The sequence below is a fragment of the Cyprinus carpio genome, chromosome B14, assembly GCF_018340385.1.
Source record: "Cyprinus carpio isolate SPL01 chromosome B14, ASM1834038v1, whole genome shotgun sequence".
NCBI lineage: Eukaryota > Metazoa > Chordata > Actinopteri > Cypriniformes > Cyprinidae > Cyprinus > Cyprinus carpio.
The window spans coordinates 18,249,185-18,270,162 of NC_056610.1; the positions used below are offsets into that span (position 1 = coordinate 18,249,185).

The 20,978-nt window shown below is 35.8% G+C and overlaps 1 protein-coding gene across 3 annotated transcripts in view; it reads left to right on the forward strand.

Annotated features, from left to right (window-relative positions):
- pdgfc (platelet derived growth factor c) overlaps positions 1-7,102 on the forward strand; it is a 48,905-nt gene extending 41,803 nt beyond the window's left edge. For all 3 annotated transcript variants that reach the window (XM_042738321.1, XM_042738323.1, XM_042738322.1), the window contains 3 exons: positions 5,073-5,280; positions 5,371-5,591; positions 5,929-7,102. In XM_042738321.1, coding sequence (XP_042594255.1) covers positions 5,073-5,280; positions 5,371-5,591; positions 5,929-6,042 — 543 coding nt within the window. In that variant the 3' untranslated portion in view covers positions 6,043-7,102. The remainder of the gene's footprint in view (positions 1-5,072; positions 5,281-5,370; positions 5,592-5,928) is intronic.
- The last annotated feature ends 13,876 nt before the right edge of the window (positions 7,103-20,978 follow it).

A 20,978-nucleotide genomic window follows, 5' to 3' on the forward strand; every position in this document is an offset into this window, starting at 1 on the left:
AGAGCAGAACATTTCATAAACTAAATCTGGATGAAATATCAATAAAACCCAACTACACAAACAGATAAGAGTGGACAGTTGCAGAGATCAACATTCTTAGCATGCAGCCACACATTAATAGATGGTATAACATTGTTGGGTAAAACTGTTCATTGTGGAACTGTTAATTCACCTGACTGTTCACAAATCCAGTGCACTTCTCAGAAAATGCTTAATGGTGTTCCTATAGTCTATACTGCACCCATGTTTATAGCTCAGAGGTGCCCTTGAGCAAGGCACCGAACCCCCAACTGCTCCCCGGGCGCCGCAGCATAAATGGCTGCCCACTGCTCTGGGTGTGTGTTCACGGTGTGTGTGTGTGCACTTTAAATGGGTTAAATGCAGAGCACGAACTGAGTATGGGTCACCATACTTGGCTGTATGTCACTTTCACTTTTTTATTTTACCCTGCTGTCCACTGATGCTAATCTAAACAAGTGCTTCAGATCTTCTGCTTGAAAGTTCCCTATTATGATGCAACTTGGGGAAATGAGTGGCCTAGCTGGCTGGCTGTTGGTTTTGTATGTGGTAGCAATGGGCTGCCATGTTGGAACAGCCGAATTTTGTTTCTATGTGGTCAACCTCAGCTACTGGAAACCCGGGATCACGGGGGCGCCCCTGCACTTTCTGTTTAAACAAGCAATCACTCCCCTTCACCACTACCACAGAGAGAAGAGGGAAAATGAGCCCCAGTTGCAATTCTCAGGAAGAGACTTTGGGAGTTGGTAAGGTTTTGAGGGAAGAGGTCATTAAAATGGCACCTTTCTCTGGAAATAAGAAAAAATGTGGGATTCTCACGAAAGTCAGAGGAACTGGACTGCTGCTTTTAACTCCCAGCTGGATTTCATAGATGTTTTCCTCCTCGAATCAACCTGAAATATGCCTTTTGCATGTGGTTACAGATTTCCACTTGCTTTGCATAAACTTTACTGCCATTAAATTGACCAAAATAGTCTAGAACAAAGGCGAGAGATGTTTTCATAGGCACCAAAAGTGGGACATGGTTGCTGAGGCCAAACTAAGTTCAGAACAGATTTTTTATAAACATTTTAAATTGGAAACAGCTTCTCTTTAAAAGAATTATGTTAATGTACATTGTGAATACAGTATACACTTGTGTGTAAGAACCTTTCGTAGTTGCCACTTGTTTTTAAAGTAATTGTAGATGGCGGTTTTGTTGGCCGGACCTTTCTTCTCAGCAACATTAGTTCAGGACAACAACAAGGATTACTGAATTACATAAGGCGTATCATTTCAAACACAATGTCTATTCAAAATTCAAAGTTAGATGTGTGAAAATTACTCCCTTCTCCTCTTCCTTCAACCACTGTGTATGATTGGCATGCCACCAAGCTTGGCCTTCACCAAAATACGTCCGCAGTGAATCACTCGCATTTTTGAGTGAGACCTCTGCACTGTTATTTGGTATTCTACAGAGCTGAATGCTCTCATGTGTGTTCTGACGGCTACTGGCAGACATCTGAGTCTGTGCGCTCATGTCCATCTGTTAAGCCATTTTCCTTGTACAACCTGCAAACAATTTGAAACATCATGTTGTCAGGCTTCAGAACATAAATGAGGCCATTATTTTGTGGATAATATTTTACCTTTAATCAATGCATCTGTTAGGAAATATGATGACATAAGAGGAAGATGTTGGAGAAAAAGCACCTTAAGTGTTACTGTGATTTGTGATGTACTTTATTGGCAGATTATAAATGCAGTGACATGATGCTTAAGAATAATAATTTCTGGTAACACTTTACTCAAATCCTTTATGATGCATTCTAAAAGTAGTATTAATGCATTAATTATGCCTTGTAATGCACCTTATGATGCATTGTATAGTCTCATGAATAATTGTAACCACAGTTAATACATTATAACACTTATCAATTCATTGTTACTCTATGCATTTTCAATTTGAATATTTTTTTATGACAAGATATATTACAACGCATATTATGAATAATTATATTGCATAATACCCTTTAATAACCCTTTATATTGCATTATACATAAAGGCTTTAAGTAAAGTTTTGCCTAATTTCTTCACTCAAAGTAGACTTAAAGTACAGAGTTGCTTAAGGTATCAAGATTTATTTTGTATGCATTTAGGTTTTCTTTTTATGTAGTCATTATTTTATTTTTATTTCTTTATTTTTGGACTTCATTATTGATTTGACGATTTTTTTTATAAATGCACTCTTTGCAGGCATGATTTAAGTTAATATTTTTTCAGTCTTTATATATATATATATATATATATATATATATATATATATATATATATATATATATATATATATATATATATATATATATATATATATATATATATTTAATATAACATAATGAGTGAATTCCAAAGGCTTTTTCACTTCGGGAAGGGGACGCCATTTGTAGGGATGTTCCAAAAGAAGGTGAGCAACTGAATCCTTTCACGTAGGGCCCTTCCAGAAGTCCGTTAGCAAAGGGAACATGTGATGGTCACTTCACGGAGTTGGGGTTGATTTCGACTTCACATGCAAACGTAAGTAGAATAGGCTGATTAAATTTGCCTTTATTTTAATGTGATACAAAATACTTTTTTTCAGTGATAGAAATATAGTGCAAGCAAGTTTAAGCATCTTAAGTTTGAAAAAGTTTAATAGTAAATAAGACACAGTGAGACAATATTTTAAATAAAATAATAATAATGAGAAGAAATATTTATTTGCAACAACTGATGGAGTGCTGAATGCTGCACGCACACACAGCGTTCCAAATGCAAATATGAGACAGTAATGCCCTTCACCCTTAAAAGAACACACTCCTGGCTCTGCCTATTGAAGGGAGTAGGGCTACTATTTTTTTATATATATATATATATATATAGGGCATCCCTAGGGATTTTTTTTTTTTTATGTTTTTTTTTTATTATTGTTTAGATCTATGATCCATTTATTAGATTATATGTTGCCTGCATTTTTTTTTTAAATAAATGAATGTCTGACTGTGAATATTGCATTTCTGTAATGACATCAGTTACTGAGTGCACCCTTAAATGCATTTTAAAATCACTTTATACCTGCATATTAGAGATCTAAAATATAGGAGAAGTATTCAATTGTCAATTGTTTGTTTTAATATGTTGAATTTAAATACATGCTTCCATGTTTTATGTCTGAAATTCTTCTGAATTTCCTTTGTCTTGTGAGCGAAGTTGCTAAAGTGCTGTTATATAGGCTTCGGTCTGGATGCTTGGCTGTGGGTTTAGAGTCCAGGGCTCAGAGGATCTTTAATTGACAGATTGAAAGAGTGCCTCACATTCACAAGCTGTTAATGGTTTCCATTCCCCACTGCTGACCAGTGCCAAAAACTGGAAGCCAGCTTTGTGTATTGAAGGATAGCTGAATATACAGGTTTTTAGGAGGTACTGTAATTGTAACTGCTCTTGGGAGCTTACAAAAAAAAAAAGATTAAAAACATTTTGATGTGTGCAGCTGATTTACATCTCTGGTGAATGATGATGAGAGATGTATTGAAGTACACAACACTATCATTTATTTCACGTCAGGCATGAGTGAAAGTTATGCTGACTTGCTGTTCAGTGGGTCAGGTGATAATTCACTAAAGCGTTCATTAGAATGATTTAAATGGGACTTGGGAGTTCTTGAGTCCTTTTGAACAATTGAAATGACAATAAAATAAGTGTCTTATAAGAGTCATGCATTTGTCATAGTCTTTCAAAGGCAGTGGAACACTTGTTGTCTTTGATTTATATTGAGATTGACCTGGTCCTTTCACTCATCACATTAATTTTTAAATATACTGTATATATCCAATAAAATATTTTAGTGACATAAAAGAAATGTTTTCATTGCTTAATATCCACATACAGTATTCTTGTACTGACAGACAGGTTGGCACTGTGTTATTTCCAGTGCTTGACTCAGATGCCCAATCAGTCTGTCTTGGTGACCTCATTTACCGCTTTGTTCACGGTAGCAATGCTTTTTTTTATCATTGTCGAAATTGCAGGCCTTCCATTGACACCTTGTCCTTTACACAATAGTAACCATGCCAACTCACTCGTCACTTGTTACCCGGTTTAGAGTGCGGCATTGGATGTGTCATTCATAGGGGGATTATGTTAGTATGCCTGAATTAAGCTGCTGGAAAAAGGACATGTTGACAGATCCCACAGCACCTGAGGCAGTGGAGCAGAGCTGAACTGAGTGCAGAAATGTGGCTTCCTGCAGGTTGCCCAACACCATAGGTATCAGTGTTGCTGCCCTGGCATACGTTTTTAATTGTGTGCTCGAGTTCAAACAAGGTAAAACTGCTTGAGGACTAGTTAATTGACTCTGTGGATAAGCCAGTGTCAAACATGAACCTTTCTACCAAAATTATTTCCTTATTAACTGGTAATTTAGTAACACAAAAGCTCTTTTGTTGTTCTCTGATGCTTTGTTGGGGAAAAACTGCATTGTGTGTAGATTTTTTTTATACAGTATATTTATTAATATACTGTATATACTGTGTCTAAATATATATATATATATATATATATATATATATATATATATATATATATATATAAAATCTCTTTATATTTCCCTATAGTCATAAAACAATTTTTATATTTATATTATACTTATCATAGAATAAAGAATTTTAATATCATATATTAAAATAAACATTAAAATGTTATGTATTTGTATATGAGTTTAAAAAGTGAATTTTATTCTATAATTATATATTATTTCTGCATTTTAAATACTTATAATACATTAATATATTATTTCAGTTACTTCTGAATTCTGCACAATCAGTCTTAAATGATATTAAGACCTGCTTAAATGATATTTACCTTTTAATTTCACATAATAAGCCACAATTTGTGAAGAAAGCAAAGCGTTAAATAATAAATACGTTAATATTAATCAGGCTTCTGCAGAATATTTTAAAATCACCTTTTAAATTGAAATGGCCCGGAGTGGCTGCAGTACCACTGATTTCTTGTTTGTTTGTTTTATTTGTGTGTTCAGAGGCAGTCGGAGCCTGAGGCCCCTGCAGTGATGCCTGCATGGATGCAGAGTGTGGATGTTCTGAGTGAAGCTGTAGCTGGATTCAGCACGATGGAGGAAGTAATGAAATACCTGGAGCCGGAACGCTGGCAGGTGGACATGGAGGACCTCTACAAGCCTACCTGGCAGGTGGTGGGCAAATCATTCTTCCACCAAAAGAAATCCAGAGGTGAAGATCCTATATTTAAAAATACTTAGTCAATACTGGAACTACTACTTTTTTTTTAAAAAAACCAGCTGTCTATTTTTGTTTAAATAGGAGTGGTGGACCTGAACCTGCTTCGTGAGGAGGTACGGCTTTACAGTTGCACTCCACGGAACTTTTCTGTCTCATTGCGTGAGGAGCTGAAAAGGACGGACGCCATCTTCTGGCCCAGCTGCCTGCTGGTGAAGCGCTGTGGAGGGAACTGTGCATGCTGCTCTCACAACTGCTATGATTGCCAGTGCTCGCCCACCAAAGTGGCCAAAAAATACCATGAGGTATATAGCAAAAAACAGAAGGCCTTCTGTTATACTCTGTATTTCATATGTTACGTTTCATTAACTAATAGCTGTGTGCAAGTGTTCATATATGCATCAGTGTGACATTATTAATATGTGGCATTTATTCATGTTTTGGTATGCTTGTTTTGAGTTGGTTCTAAAATTTATCCTGAATTTAGAAATGATGTAGATGTAATGTTCAATCATGATTTCATGTGTACACATGGTTAGTAAATAAGACCCATTGGGTGTACATGAAGTGATGATGTGTTTAAGTGCTTAATTTCTTTGTGTGTTTCTCTGTCTGTCTCTATATTTGTCTCTTCTTGTGCAGGTTCTGATGCTGAAACACAGGGCAGGGGGTCGGGGGCTGCAAAAGACTCTAACGGATGTCCACCTGGAGCACCACGAGGAGTGTAGCTGTGTGTGTAAAAATGACTCAGACTAGAGCACTCCAAGGGAGAGGAACACTGGCCCCCAACAGACTCAACCAGGGAAACAGTTCTTGCTTCATGCATAAATGAGCAAAAGAGATTTTACTCTGACATTGCAAACTAATGAAACCCAGCGCTGGATATCTTTTTTATCTTGACTTATCTAAGCCATTCGTTCCATTCGGTTTGGGGCTCACAAATCCATACAGAATTGACCCATGCAGAAGTTTCCATTGGCCCCGTGATAGCATGGATTGTCAGGAGGAAAATTGGACATGGTCTTGCTTCTCTGTGTGTATGTGGAGGTTTGCAAACAATGTATGTACATTCATGAATCTTTTTCTGTGTGTGAATGAATATATAGAGCTCTTCAGGAAATTAGGTATTCCAGGATAACTAGAGAGCCTGACGGGAGTTTGCTATTACTTGTGGAACAAGTGGATTTGACACGTTCTTTTATATAATTTTTCTCTTTGCTTTTTGTTTGCAACTTAAAAATATCAAAGGACATTGACAATACATCAGCTTTCAGCAATCCAAGGACAATTTTGAGGTGGCATGGAAATGAATTTTACTGTCAATTACACACCACATTTTCATTAATAATTCAGAAAGAATATTCCAGGAAAGATAAGGATGTCTCTCTTTTTTTAAACCAGAGCTGAGTGATCATGCATCTTCTGCTCCTTTGCTGTGTACTATAGACTCTTAAGAATGACTCCATTCAAGAAAGAACACTAAAATACAATAGTGAATCTTGTGTAAATTATATTTCAAATTGTGATTTGTTAGCTTTTCCTATGTCATGACAGTTTTTGGTACCAAAATTGTGGGCATGTAAGAATCATTTTACCCCTTTCATAATCACTGTAGTATTTTCAGTATTAGTCACTCTTTTTGTAGAGACATTTATACTTTTGTGTTGTTTGAATAGTTGTTTTAATTGCATAATAAGATTATTTTGACTGGAGACAAAGTGAAAACTGTTAGATGTTCATGTAAATAAACTTTAGAAGTTAAAGGGACATAGAACTGCCAGTACCATATTCCTCTACCATTAAACGATTGACTAAATTGTTGTGGTTTTTCCAAATGGCACTTAAAGCATTGGTTTGCTCAAGTTATCTGCAGTTGTCACCAAATTGCAAAGTACTGCCAGGGAACCCTATGACCATGAACTATTTACTGCAATCTGACTTCAATCTTTGAGAGCGTAATTAGATGTTAATGATGCATCTCTGCATTAAGCTTTTCAAGAGTAAAATCATGTGACTGATAGTGTTACTCTCAGCATTTCTTGAATAATGGACACAATAAAATTTCCTTTTCACTTGTTTTTGGCAAAAAAGTTGATCTCATCTGCATGCAGTAGATGGCATGCGAACAATATAACAAAACATGACATTGGTGGAAAATGAAGACAATGTGATTTGCTCACAAATTCAGTTTTGATTGACTGGAAAAGGGAGCTGAGTAAACAAGACATGCCGCATTATTTCCATTTTTTAAATCTGCCTTAGATGACCTTTTCTGCTGTCTTTTTGTCAGGCTATTCTTCTTTGATGTAATATTTTTGTGACTTGTTTTTCATACTTTGATCACAGATTCCTCACACTTGGCAAACCAATTAAACAAGCCACCTACTGTAAGCAGGCTTTGCGATTGTCTTTAAAGGAAGAAAGGTTCATTTTTGTGCAGCTTGGCAGAGGGAATGAGAATTTGGATTTTGTTGATGTGTCATGTGAAAGTGAGACAAGTGCCTTGATGTTATTAAAAGCACGACGTTTCTCTCCATGAGGCTCATTTATGGTTCAGAGAAAAATTTGAAAATGTGTGCGTCATTTAGGATCGTCATCAGAGTCCTATGTAACAGAATCTTAAAGGTGATGCATGCATTTTTTTCTGGGTTAAAATACTTTCTTCTATTCTTAATTTGGAGAGAACGCCTTCATAAGTTGATCCGTCTCTGTTATGTCATCAAAATTCTTATTCATGGTATGAAATGAGTTTTGGGCAGGGCTTTCTGATCGTTTGACCAATAGCAGATGGGAAAGTGTTTAAAGAACACTGAAAACAACAAGTTTGGTTATGCTAATGGTGCAGCAATCATACACTTAATGTTAATATGCTGTCCAAGGTCATTTTATGATCATCAAGTATAGAGTGTAAGTAGTTGAGCATAATAACATGAAGACTCCTAATATGCATTAGCACATGTCCGTTTGCATTATAAAGAGAATAGGCCATTTCATGGTCACCGTAAATAGTAAAAAATGATGGATCCAAATTTATGAGATTGTCTGGGAACAAAGCATTTATATATTTAACCAGATGTGCGTATATTAGTGTTGGACTGTGGGCTTGGTCTTATTTAGATAATTACAGGGTAGTTGCTATGTGGTTTTCCAGGAACTGGCTGTGGTTCCTGAGGAAAGTAATGACCTGACATCTGAGTGGCATTAATCAGTGATGAGGACAGTTCACTTTTCTGCTGCTTGTGTCATTATGTGATGCAGTCATGTTTCGGATAAACAAAAATCTCAAATCCTTCATAAATCATTCTAATATGCTAATTTGGTGCTCAAGAAACATTTGTTATTACCAATGTTGAAAACAGTGCTGCTTAATATTTTTGTTCAAGGTTTTTTTTTTTTTTTTGTAGTTTGTAACATTATTCGTCTTTACTGTCACTTTTGATCAATTTCATGCATCTTTTCTGAATATAAATATTTTTAATGAAAAAAAATCTTACCCTGATCTTTTGAAATATATATATATATATATATATATATAGATATATATATATATATATATATATATAGTATATATATATATATATATTATATATATATTATATTTATATATTTATATGAAAATCTGGACTAAAAAAATTTAGTTTAGTTTAACTTGATTGTCTGTACAGATTTCCTGAACAGAAATGTATCTTTGACACTGGCATAAAAATGCATCCTAACAGATAATACTATACATTAACATATCACATAATAAAATCCACAGAAAAAAAATAATAATAATACATTTGCATGCCCACACATATGCATACACGTGTACACACACCTACCCAGAAAGATACCTAATGATAATACCTCAATTAAGAATTTGATTAGCTATATTATTTATATTGCATAAATTACAATTGTCTTACTAAGAAAAAGAAGCAAATGGCACAGTTCTCCTATAATGCCTGATCTTGCCTGTTGTATACACATCTGGGAAGCTGTTCACTCAATTCCAGATTCATACAAACACACAAGTAGCAGCATGCCTACTGAAAAACATTTGTTCCACAAGTCCATGCTGTAACTGCAATAAAAGTATCAGCTAAATGTGGTTTGATTCCCTTTAGCCCTGAATATGCATAACTCTTAAAGGCAGGGACTGTAATCTCTTTCTAGAACATCCAGTACTTGTACCAGACAAAACATACAGTCATATTGTCTCACATATGTGTGTGTGTGTGTGTGTGTGTGTGTGTGTTAGGGTTGACGATAAGCTTATTCCAAAGAGGCAGGGAAAAGGCCATTTATCTTGGAAAACCTTATTCTGTCATGTCCAATTAGAACAGATAGAGGGTAAAGTGTAGACTGAACTGTATTTGCTTCTAGACTTTGAATAATGCATGTATTTCATAGGCACATATATGCATTCAGGGTCCTGAGAGGTTAATACGACTGATGCCGTTTTCATAATCTAATTAAGCTAATATAAGTGAGCCTTGACATTCTAAAGTGTTGCCATAAAGAAGATGGCAGAAAGGTAAAATATTCTATAATCTTAGGTTTGGTAGAAATTAAATGTCTCTTCAGAGCCACTTTGCCATTATAATGATGCTCGGCACATTTTGTTTTGTTTTGCCTGTTTATAAGACATTGTGTTTCCAGTTTAATTGTTGTTACATGGTTAAATAGATACTAGAAAAATATATATCAATCGTTTTTTAGTATACAAATAACACCACCATTCAAAAATTTGGGGTAGAAATTCATGCTTTTATTCAGCAAGGATGCATTAAATTGAACAAAACTGACAGTAAAGACATTTATAAATTAATTTTATAAAAGATTTCCATTTCAAATAAATGTTGTTCATTTGAACTGATAATTCTTGAGCAGCAAAGCAGCATATTAGAGTGATTCATGAATGTTCATGTGACACTAAAGACTGGAGTACTGGCTGCTGAAAATTCAGCTTTGCCATCTATATATTGCATAATAAAATGTGTTACAATATAAAACAGTTGTTTTAAATTATAATATTTCAATAAACAATCACAATTTAGTATGTAAATATTATAATGACATCATCAGTACCTACATTTTCAATGGCAGATCATGCTGTCATTATTCACACGCTGAAATAATCTACATTGAAATTAAATGGAACTTTATGTGTATTTTAAAACTGTTTTGGGCTGGATTTCAGTAATTGCACCAGCTCAATGTTTAATGCTTAAGAGTTTTGAACAAAGCCCTAATCAGAATGTTTGAGGAATATCAATGCCATTCAAGCGCTGTAAAGATCCCAGAGCAGTGGCTCTGTTAAAACTGTAGATCAATCAAGTGAGCTTGTGGTGATTATAGCCTGGGGTTTATAGATCTGGGCTGTTAATTAGAAGGTCTTAAGTCTGATGAAAAACAAAAAAGAGCATTGCTTCAGAATCTATAGTGCATATAATGATCAATAAAACCAGAAAAACCCTAATTTGCTATCGCTTTAACTTAACAGAACTGTTCAGTATTTTCCAGGAGAGTTACATACTACAACATAGTCACAGTGGTACTATGAAAGTCTTAGTTACTCTTGCCACCACTGTGACTTACATCAATATGCATATGATACATTAAAGTTTAATTAATCTACCAAATGGGATGCACCTTAATGCCAAAAAAGCATCATTTATGAGTCTTCAGTGCATGTTTGCTTTCTTCATATGTGACCATAGCATTGCTTTGCAATGTGCTGATGCAGGTTCAATCTCATGCACACATTCTCATAATAAACACTGACCTGTGTAGTCTGTGAAGGGCTGAGCGGGACCCACAGGGAATATCAACAGCCAAGTTGTGAACATTCAGCACATAATGTCCTTCAATTGAGGGGGTCATTCTTAGAAACACACCGACTTATGCACTATTTGTACCCCCTGACTTAATACTGCTCCATATGTTTTGAAAAATAAATAAATGAATTTATATAGCTAAATATGTTTTTACTATGAAATGTTGTTATTGTATGCTGCAAAATTTTCTCTTGAACAGTGGTTTGTTAGAACAGTGATGATGTGACATCAAGTCTTTTCAATCACATTGTTCAAAATTATATATCAGTCCTTCTTCATGGTTACACTTATATTGGCTCATCGAAAATAAATTTTTTAGCTCTGTTTTTACAGTTCAGTGTAGTTTTTTTTTTTCTTAGCACGAAATATAAAAATGGTGAATAAATAATGTGGTATGATGTGCATGTAACATTCTACCCAGAAATATTTTGAGTTGGGGGTTTTATTAATGAAAAGGTCATTCATTTTCTTACTTAATAAAAAGTGTTTTATTACAAGGCATACCTAAAAGTGATGATACTGGAATTTACTCTATTCCCAGTCAAATTATAAGCAGTCATTTTTTTCTAATTTAATGATTCTGAATTATTCATGCACAAATTATTCTTAATAAGTACAAGTGTTTTTGCCAAAAATTCTTGCTGATCTTTAAAAATATCATAGCGCTATGCTTATCAGTAGAAATGCCGCCCCTCTTATCTCTGGCAAGGTAATGCATTGAAAAAAACTGGATGTGAAGGTGCCTGGTGCCTGATCTCACACATTCACACATTCTCTTCTCCATATGGACCTCAGGCTCAAAGAGGTCAGCCTCACTCAATCCCCAAGATTCATGGGTAATCAGTCTAGAGGAAGTCCCTGTTGAGCTAAACCTACTGGACGCTTACAACCCTCTGACACTGACAGATGCTGTTTCACACTTACTCACAATATACATGGTGCTGACCGGAAAGTACATACTCTGCTTACCCTGCTGCTCTTTAATAAAAGTAACTTTCAGAAATACAGGGAAGGACTTTAAAATTCCTTCAACTTTTAAAGTTAGGGAACTTGGTAAATTTTGAAGAGTTTTGTCTTGAGGCTTGATTTAAATTTGAAGTCAGCAATCCTGACAGTTATCGAGACTCAGCAAACCCCTACAGCTAAATATACTTTCCTTAACTTTCCTAATCGTTCTTTACCTGTGATATATATCCTGTCTGATCTATGCCCCCAGTCTATACAGTAATATTTTCCATGAGTATTCATGATCTAAAATCTAAACATAAACAAATGTTATGCTTTTTTTTTTTTTTAATCGGACACTCGATATAAGTAGCCTTCAAATAATATCACAAAAACACATATAAATAAAAAAAAGAGACCATATGTGAACGTGTAAGACTAAGATGAATGAGATCTAATCATATTTATTATTCTTTCCAAAGAGGCACCTCCACTCAACCACATCTTCCTCAATGGTATTTTTACTCCAGGCCATCATTTAGCTGGGATTACCTCTGTTGCCTGTCCCACTGACAAGATTGGTAAGGATTTTATATTTACATGTGGTTCTAACTTTGATGTGAAAACATAAGGTAGACCTTTAAAAAAAAAAAAAAAAAAACTTTGTTATTGAGTTCAACTGCACACTTTTGGACATCACTGTCAAATGAGTGAGTTTTGCAATTACTCATTCTTGTAAGAACAATGTTTTCATCAGACCACCCAAATACACAGAGGTCATTTGAGAAGCAGCCCAAATGATGAGAACATAGTCCCAGCAGCCCTTCAGTTCTCCTTCCTCTGAAAACTAATCAGAGAACACCTGAGAGAGAAACAGCGCTAGACAGCAAGTGACCTTGGATCTTAACATTCTGCAGTCTGACCCGAGCCGTCTTGCTTTCATGTTTTAAACTGCCCGGCACCCAGCATTACAAACAGACCATCTCTTTGTTAGTCATACAGACCTAATGGCGCTGGAGAATGGTGCAGGCTTCCTCCATTTTCCCCTCATTCCTCTTTGACCTTACCGAAAAGAGGGTCACAAACCACATGTAAAGACTTCCATATTACAAGTCAGCAGTCCACAAAATGTGCCATTCACATCTAAACACCACTTTCCAGGCCCTCTTAACCACATCAGTGATGAGGTTGTTCAGAGAAGCGAGAAAAAAAGGGGAAGAGAGGAGAAGAAAAAAACAACAGCTGGGGTCAGTTTACTCTTTAATGGTTGAAGGTTTACAAATTTAGGAAACCACTGATGCCTAACACAGTGGAAGGATCTCATTTTGAAAAGGAGTAGTTTCCGCCCTTCTCCAAGCCAGCTCCTGGAAAGTTTTAACTAGACGTCCCTCTTCATTAGGAGACTTCCCTATGAATACACCATGTGCATTCAGCACCCATTGCCCCAGCTGGAGACTAATGTGAGGTAAATGTCTGTTTGTTTTGGCACGGGGATGACGCAGCACATGGCATACATAGGGTACGGTCTGCTTTTATAACTCCTGTTGCTCTTTGTAAACTGCCGAAAAGGAAGGAAGGCTCTGAGTAAATCCCTTAAATCATCCAGTGTTAAGTAACACTATCAAAAATATTTAATCCATTTCATTTAATTAAAGAGGATATATGAATATATCAGCTGAATTACTGAAATAAGTTTGGGGGTAAAAGGTATATGTTTTGGCAGAATCAATCAGTTCTTCACGTCTATAATGGTCAGGCTCAGACAGAACCTGCTGACACATTTTCTGTGCTGATTTTTGGTTAAATATAGCTGAGGGTAGCTACTGTACTTTGTGTTAATTAAAAGCATCATTTAGCAGCATCTTATTACAAAAAATATTTAACAAGCTAACACAGTGAGGTGGATGTATAGAACTTTGAATTACAGTACTGGTAATCATACATTTCTTCTTTTATGAAAAAGACTCGGTAACACTTTAGAAAACTATTCTGTCATTAATGAAAAACTTCACAGGAACAAATGACTAATTCACTATTAACATTCTATTTACTATCATTAACTAGCAAGGAACTCAGATTAAGGAATTAGAAATGGTCAGTAAAAAGTGATTAGCTAATCAGTAACTACAAATTTTTTATATCTCCCAGTGAACCACAGGTTTATAATTAATTTGAATAATGCAAAGTGAGGGAAGATCATGGCAAACAACTAATGACTCAAGTATTACCAAATCCTTCATAAGGGATTACTGATTGTTTGGTTCAGTATTCTAAATTGAAAACCATGATAATACCTTAATATTGACTGAAGTGACTTTAAGCTTTTGAGATTTTTGTTAGTTTTTGGATAATATTGACTATTACTACAGTCGTATAAAGGAATTACCAATTATTTGGATAGGTTTTCTAAAGTGAAGATAATGGTAACCCACTAGTAATGACTTAAGTGTTACCAAATCCATCTGAAAGTACCTTGCAAAAACCTCAAAAGTTCACAATGACTTCTGTCATTAGGGAGTTATTATTATCTTCACTTTCGAATACTGATCCCATTAGTAATTTCTTTAGAAGGATGTGATAACACTTGAGTCATTACTATCCAATACTTCACAAAAACAAGCTTATCATGATTTCCGTCATTTTGAGAAAGTTATCATGTCATTCACTTTAGAATACTGATCCAAATAATTAGCAATTCCTTCTGAAGGATTTGGTAATACTTGAGTCTTTACTAGTGTGTTAACATGATCTTCAATTTAGAATCAATTATACTTTTTCCATTATTCACATTAATTATTAATCTGTATACAGTAGTTCTTTGTAGTTCTCCAGGAGAAAAAGTACTAAGATAATAGTAAACTACCAGCACTATTACTTACTAATCCATTGATGAAAGTTTCTTGATAGTTAATAGTAATTGCTAGAGTGTTAATGTTGTGTTACTCATTTGTTCCTGTGTAGTAATTCATTAATGATAGAACACTATTCTAAAGTGTTACTAAAGGCTCTTTTGCCAATGTTGGGGTTGTATAAACAATTATGTAAATTATATGAATTACAATTCTGGAGTTGTATAAACAATTATATAAATTATATGAATTCAAGGGCATTTAGGAGGCACAAAGAGTAGTATTTATCCCCTTCTTATAAAAACTTTATTTTACCAGGTTATTCCTGAGCAGCATTAACCATTCATTGTGATCTCAGTCATGGTTTTAGGTCAATGTACACCCAAAGCCCTCTCCCAACCCTCTCTCCCTCTTTCTCTGTGGGAGTCTGAACAGGGTGGAACTTGCTTGACCTCACTCGGATGGCCTCTGTCCAAGGCAAACGGTCTAGATTCTCCAAGGCAGGGTGCTGCTCTAGGATGCCATTGACCTAAATCACTGGTCCGCTCCTTGGTAAGAGGTTACAAAGCCTCACAATGCCTCTTTGAATTAGTCCGAACACTAGCGGAGTCTTTAGCTGATGTATACCTCCAAGCATTTGACAGCCTCGCCTTCTTATAGTGTATATCAGGGTTGTGTCCAATTTCACCAAGAACAAAAAGTATCTACAGTACATACTGTATAAACACAGTGTCTCAGAATTTCAAAGCATCTGTTAAGCGTATTTCTGAGCTCTTTGATGATAAATTGTAAGGCTTTGTAGTGAAAACTTTGATGGTTTCTACAGATTGGATATTTGGAATAGTTTTTAAAAGTTCAGATGCCTCTTTTCTCTGTGCTGTCTCACATAATACCTCTCAGCACACTTGATTCCACAGTCTTTTATTGCAAATCAGACTTCTTAGTCTACTCTCAATGGGCCTTTGAAGTCTGTCTTCCATTTGTAAGATCAAACAACTCAATATAAAACCATCACTGAATTACCATGTGGTAATGTTAAAAAAGTTATCTATGTGCATAACCTATCTTCCGGCAACACAAGCAGGGGTTATGATATAATGGTCAGAGACATTCAAACACTGTTTCTGCTGTAGGTTTGGTCAATGTTCAGCATTTCTGGCACTTATTAAAGCCGTCAGTTCAGCAGGGAGTTTGTAATCGATGCTAATAGTGTCTCTTTTGACCATCTTGAGCTTCCCCTACCTAAATTCTTTCCCTTTGTTTTAAAGAAGTCTCATGTTGGCAGTTTTATGACACAGCTCATAACTGCACAGCGAGAAAGCCCATAACACTAGGGTATGAATTTTACCTTTGTTGGCTTTGAAACACTTGGTCCAGTAGTATCTGGAGATCTGAAAAAAGGGACTTTTAGAAAAGAAATGGATTGCAAGCTGTACTCCACAGTAGGCCGACTATCCACACTGATGTTTCTTGAGACACAGAGAGTCATGTGGAAGTTAACAAAGTCCCCCAAGTCATGAAAAAGGTAATATCTCATGTCAGCTGCAGCCAGTCGGACAGCCTAATGGCAGACATTTATTCTGGGTGGGAAAACAGTCTAATTTCTTCTGGATTTATGTTTACTGCTGGGAGCAAGGCAAACTGTGCTGTTTTAATGCAGAGTCATATTGCATGAGTCTCAAGAATAAATAAGACAAATGGACTTGGGTGCACAGTACACAATTGCAGGTCATTATGCTCCAAATTACATCATTTCATATGACAGAGTCATAATGCAAATGAAAAATATGGATGTAGCAGCAGTGCAACACCAGCAGCATCAGAAAGATGACCTTGTGGATTGTGTTTTCCTTTTATGGTTTTCCATTTGGGAACCATGGGGGAAACAAAACATTTCCGCCTTCGTTCAAAAGAGTTTTTGAAATGCATAGATTGCAAAGATGTCAAATTCCCCCTGAATTCCCCTGACAAGAAAATGGCACAAAATGGATGGTTTCTCTTTAACCTAGAATAATCAGGCACCTTAATTGTGCTCTGACACCCCCCCCCCAGATTTCCCCTAAGGAGAAGATAGAAAGCAGGGATATGCCAGGGATTGTGTGAGATCAGACTGTGTCAGGCTGTCAGTGTGAGACAAATGTGTCATTCCGTTGCTTATTCATGTTGATGTGAAATGGTGGTTTGATGATAGAGCTGATGGAGGAACTCTCAGAGGAGAGGTAGTAGTGTGCTGTGAAGACCCCGGTTTCCACTTAAAATACAAGCTGAAAGCCAGATCAGATCCACACGTCACTTTGATTCAATTCTTATGACAATCAAAGCAGTATATCATGTACAGGTCAGCCTGGTGTCTGTTAGCTCTGACATTTAGCTAAAGCAGTAAAGCAGTGCTGAGGAAATGTAATAAAATAATATGCATATTCTGTTTCTGAAAATATATACTCACCAAGGGTGCATTTATTTAATCAAAAATTTAAGTAAAAGTATTTTAAGTAAAAAATATTAAAATAAATGCTGTCTGTTTTAATGCATTTTAATCATTCTAATATGATAAGCTTAATTTATTTGAACAAGAAAATTTTTATTTACTGTCATTTTTGATTGATTTAATTCATCCTTGATGAATAAAAGTAATTTATTGCAAGGAACAGTTATCTTACCCCACATTTTTTGAATGTTGTAGTATAAATAAAAGTATTATTATTGGTTTTTTTTTTTTACATTTTTACATTAACAACAGTATTGGGAGTTATCACAACATAGCATGACTGTGCCCTTTACTTGCAGCAATTAAAAAAATAATCATACTCATTATCACTTTTTGATGGAATATGTTAATGTTTCACTTTGCATTAAAAATTATTCTGGTGGCATTACTCCAGGGAAAAAGACTGTGGTTTCATATAACACTTTTGTTGTTGTTGTTGTTGTTGTTGTTGTTGTTGTTGTCTGTATTAAGAGGGAAAATTAGTACTAATTGTGTAGCCACATACTAATGCTATTCTTTTCTGACTGTAAAATGAAATTACCATAAAAGCACAGTTGCCACCATAACAAGTGCAGGCCAAACCACAGGGGAAGAATGAAGTGAAAGGCAAATATAAATTAGAGGATAGAGTTAAAGAGCATGCAACGGGCTAAAAGAACATCCGCATCTCTGGCTATAGCCACAGCATGCAATGGACTCAAATGAGCTTTTTTATCCTTTGTTTGTTGCCCAACTGCTGAACTTGCTCTCAGAAAAGCTTTTCTGAAAGTCTTGAGATCATTTTCTTCTCCAGATGTTCAAATGTACAAAACCTGTGATCCTTTTCTGATTTTCATTCTTTTCATCTCTCCTTTAACAGAGCCCACGTTTAAGACGCCCACAGCTGGCACGGATGGCCTATTTCCATTAGAGTTGCCAACCAGTCGTGAGCAATGCCAGTGCTGAGGAAGATCAAAGTGGTGGCACTCCTAGGGCACGGGTCACCAGAGGAACAGACTGCTTACACTACAATGAGATGTGTGGGAATACACTTGTGTGTGAGTGTGAGAGTGTGTGTGTTCATTCTCTTTGATTTTGATACAAGCACTTAACACTGTTCCCTGGTGATTTTCATTTAGATCAAAAGAGTCTAGCCCAAACAAAACATCTGCTACAAAATACCAAAATCATTTTCCTTTCCCTCCTCCCAAGCTGGACATCCTAGCAGATCCACACACCCAGCTACTCACAGCTGCACTCTTTTTTGATTATGTTTAAATAGCATACTATGATTATTTTTTGGCTTTTCTACAGATACAGTCAAAGAGAGACAGAAAACAATTGGACATAATTGACAACACTGTTCTTTGACCACTGCATCTTGTGCATGAGTACCATGCTTTTAAGACAGCGTGTCAAACAAAATGTTGTTCAGTATTTAAAAGCTCTCTCAAGACACATAGTTTTCCATTTATCTGCTCTACATCTCACATTTTTACAAGCAAAAATCCATTCTGTGTGAACAGTGCATTTGAGTATAATGGTCTTGATTTGTTGTTTTGGGCCTTTGCTCACCCCTGAAGCCATTTGATTTATTATTTTTCCACAGTTTGTTTCTTTTCACAAACAAGATGCAATGCCATGTTTTGTAGCGTTCCTGTATGTTTTTATGCCTTACGTTTCAGTCTACTGATGGCTGTAATGTTCCAGTATATGCATTCCCTGGAAATCAAATCCATGATCTTGGTCATGCTTTGCCAATGGATTCACAGGGCTGCCCTTATGATATGATTAGTAAACCATTTACACCCTTTATATAGTAAGTCAGATGAGTTGCATGCTGTGTATAGCAACAGGAAAATCTGACCACCCACTCATCACATTGTCTAGACAGAAGATTTGATAAAAGCTGTCATAACACTTGAGCTATGAGGGTGTGACTGCCAAAACAGAGAAAAGAAAGAAATTAAATTATGGGATATAAAAAGGAAAGACGAAAAAGAGGAGAGTCGAAAAATAAGCAACCATGCATTACTGAATCTGAGGTAGGAGATGATAATATTTTTGCACTCCCATATGTCAAGCATTCAGTACAATGAGTTGTGGTTATAAATGCTAGAGTGTCAGGTTCTATTTCAGTGCTCTTTTACATGTTAAATGAATAAATCTGTGTTGCTCAGTATGTATAAGCGTTTTAAAATTCTGTCTGTTCTGTTGATCTAACAATACTGTTTTCTCAGAGTAGCCTAGAAAGGCACACCCACCCTCTTTTCTTTTCATGCCAACCTTCTACATAAGTCTGCTCCAAGATAGTGTTGCTATGGAAATAAAGCATCCCTTGCAACATAGAGCCAAGGGCTTGCCATGAAAGAAGTTAGTTATGCAAAACTAACCCTTCTAGTCATGCAATAACATTGCAACATAAGATGCAGCCAATATTGCAAGCTCCGAGTGTTTGATTCTGTAATCTCACTAAATTATATAATATTAGGCCTATGGAGTGTTTATGATCAAGCTGGCTGAATGATGTAGCCTGGGGTAAGAGAATGAAATTGGAAAATGAAACATCTGGTTTAAAGTCATACTGCATAACAATCTGAACACTTTTAATCATTAATTAGGATGTTATGAGACAGCAATTATTTTGCTTTTTTCTTCAGTTTACAATGTCAATGAGGAAAAAAATAACTTGGCTGTTAAATTTTGATTACACATAATTACTGACCCTGTATCATTAAATCCTCCTAATTATTTATTTTCTTTTTTTAAAGGAACGTCCAAGGTATGATTAGAGTTTTGAGAAGGGAGTCAGTCGCCTGTGGCTCTTGGCTCCTTTCCCTCTCTTCAGCACGAGATGAACGATTCTGCTTCAAAGGCAGCAGTGAACCCAGTTTAAAGGGATAGTTCACCCAAAAATTTAAATTAATAAAGGACAAGACAAGAATGCCAATCAGAATAACTCAGGCATGGAAGATCATACTGTAAAATGCTGAAAAGAAATAATCTCCTTGCTTAAAGGGATAGTTCACCCAAAAATGAAAATTTGATGTTTATCTGCTTACCCCCAGGGCATCCGAGATGTAGGTGAGGATTGTTTCTTCTGTAGAACACAAACCAAGATTTTTAACTCAAACCGTTGCAGTTTATCACTATTATAATGTAAGTGGATGGCTAAAACATACAAAAAAAAACAAAAAAAACATACACACACAAAACCAAATTAAACCCTGTGGCTCGTGACAGTACATTGATGTGTAAAGACACAAATAGACACCTATCTCTCAAATGGACCATTGACACTCTGAATTGAGATTGTAGATAGAGTGTCAATGGTCCATTTGAGAGATAGGTGGCGGTAATGCACATATAAGTCTGTGATCCGCCATAAAGCAAGAAGAAGAAGAAGACACCTGCGCATAGGAGGACGCGCTCAGGCGAGTTCTAACAGGTCGGACATTGCGTGAATCAGAGGTAAAAAAAAAAAAAAAAATGTGTGTGTGAATGATGTAAATACTGTCAATTTCTTGCACAGACCGGTCATTTTGTGTCTTTACACATCAATGTATCGTCACTAGCCGCAGGGTTTAATTTGGTTTTGTTTGTGTATGT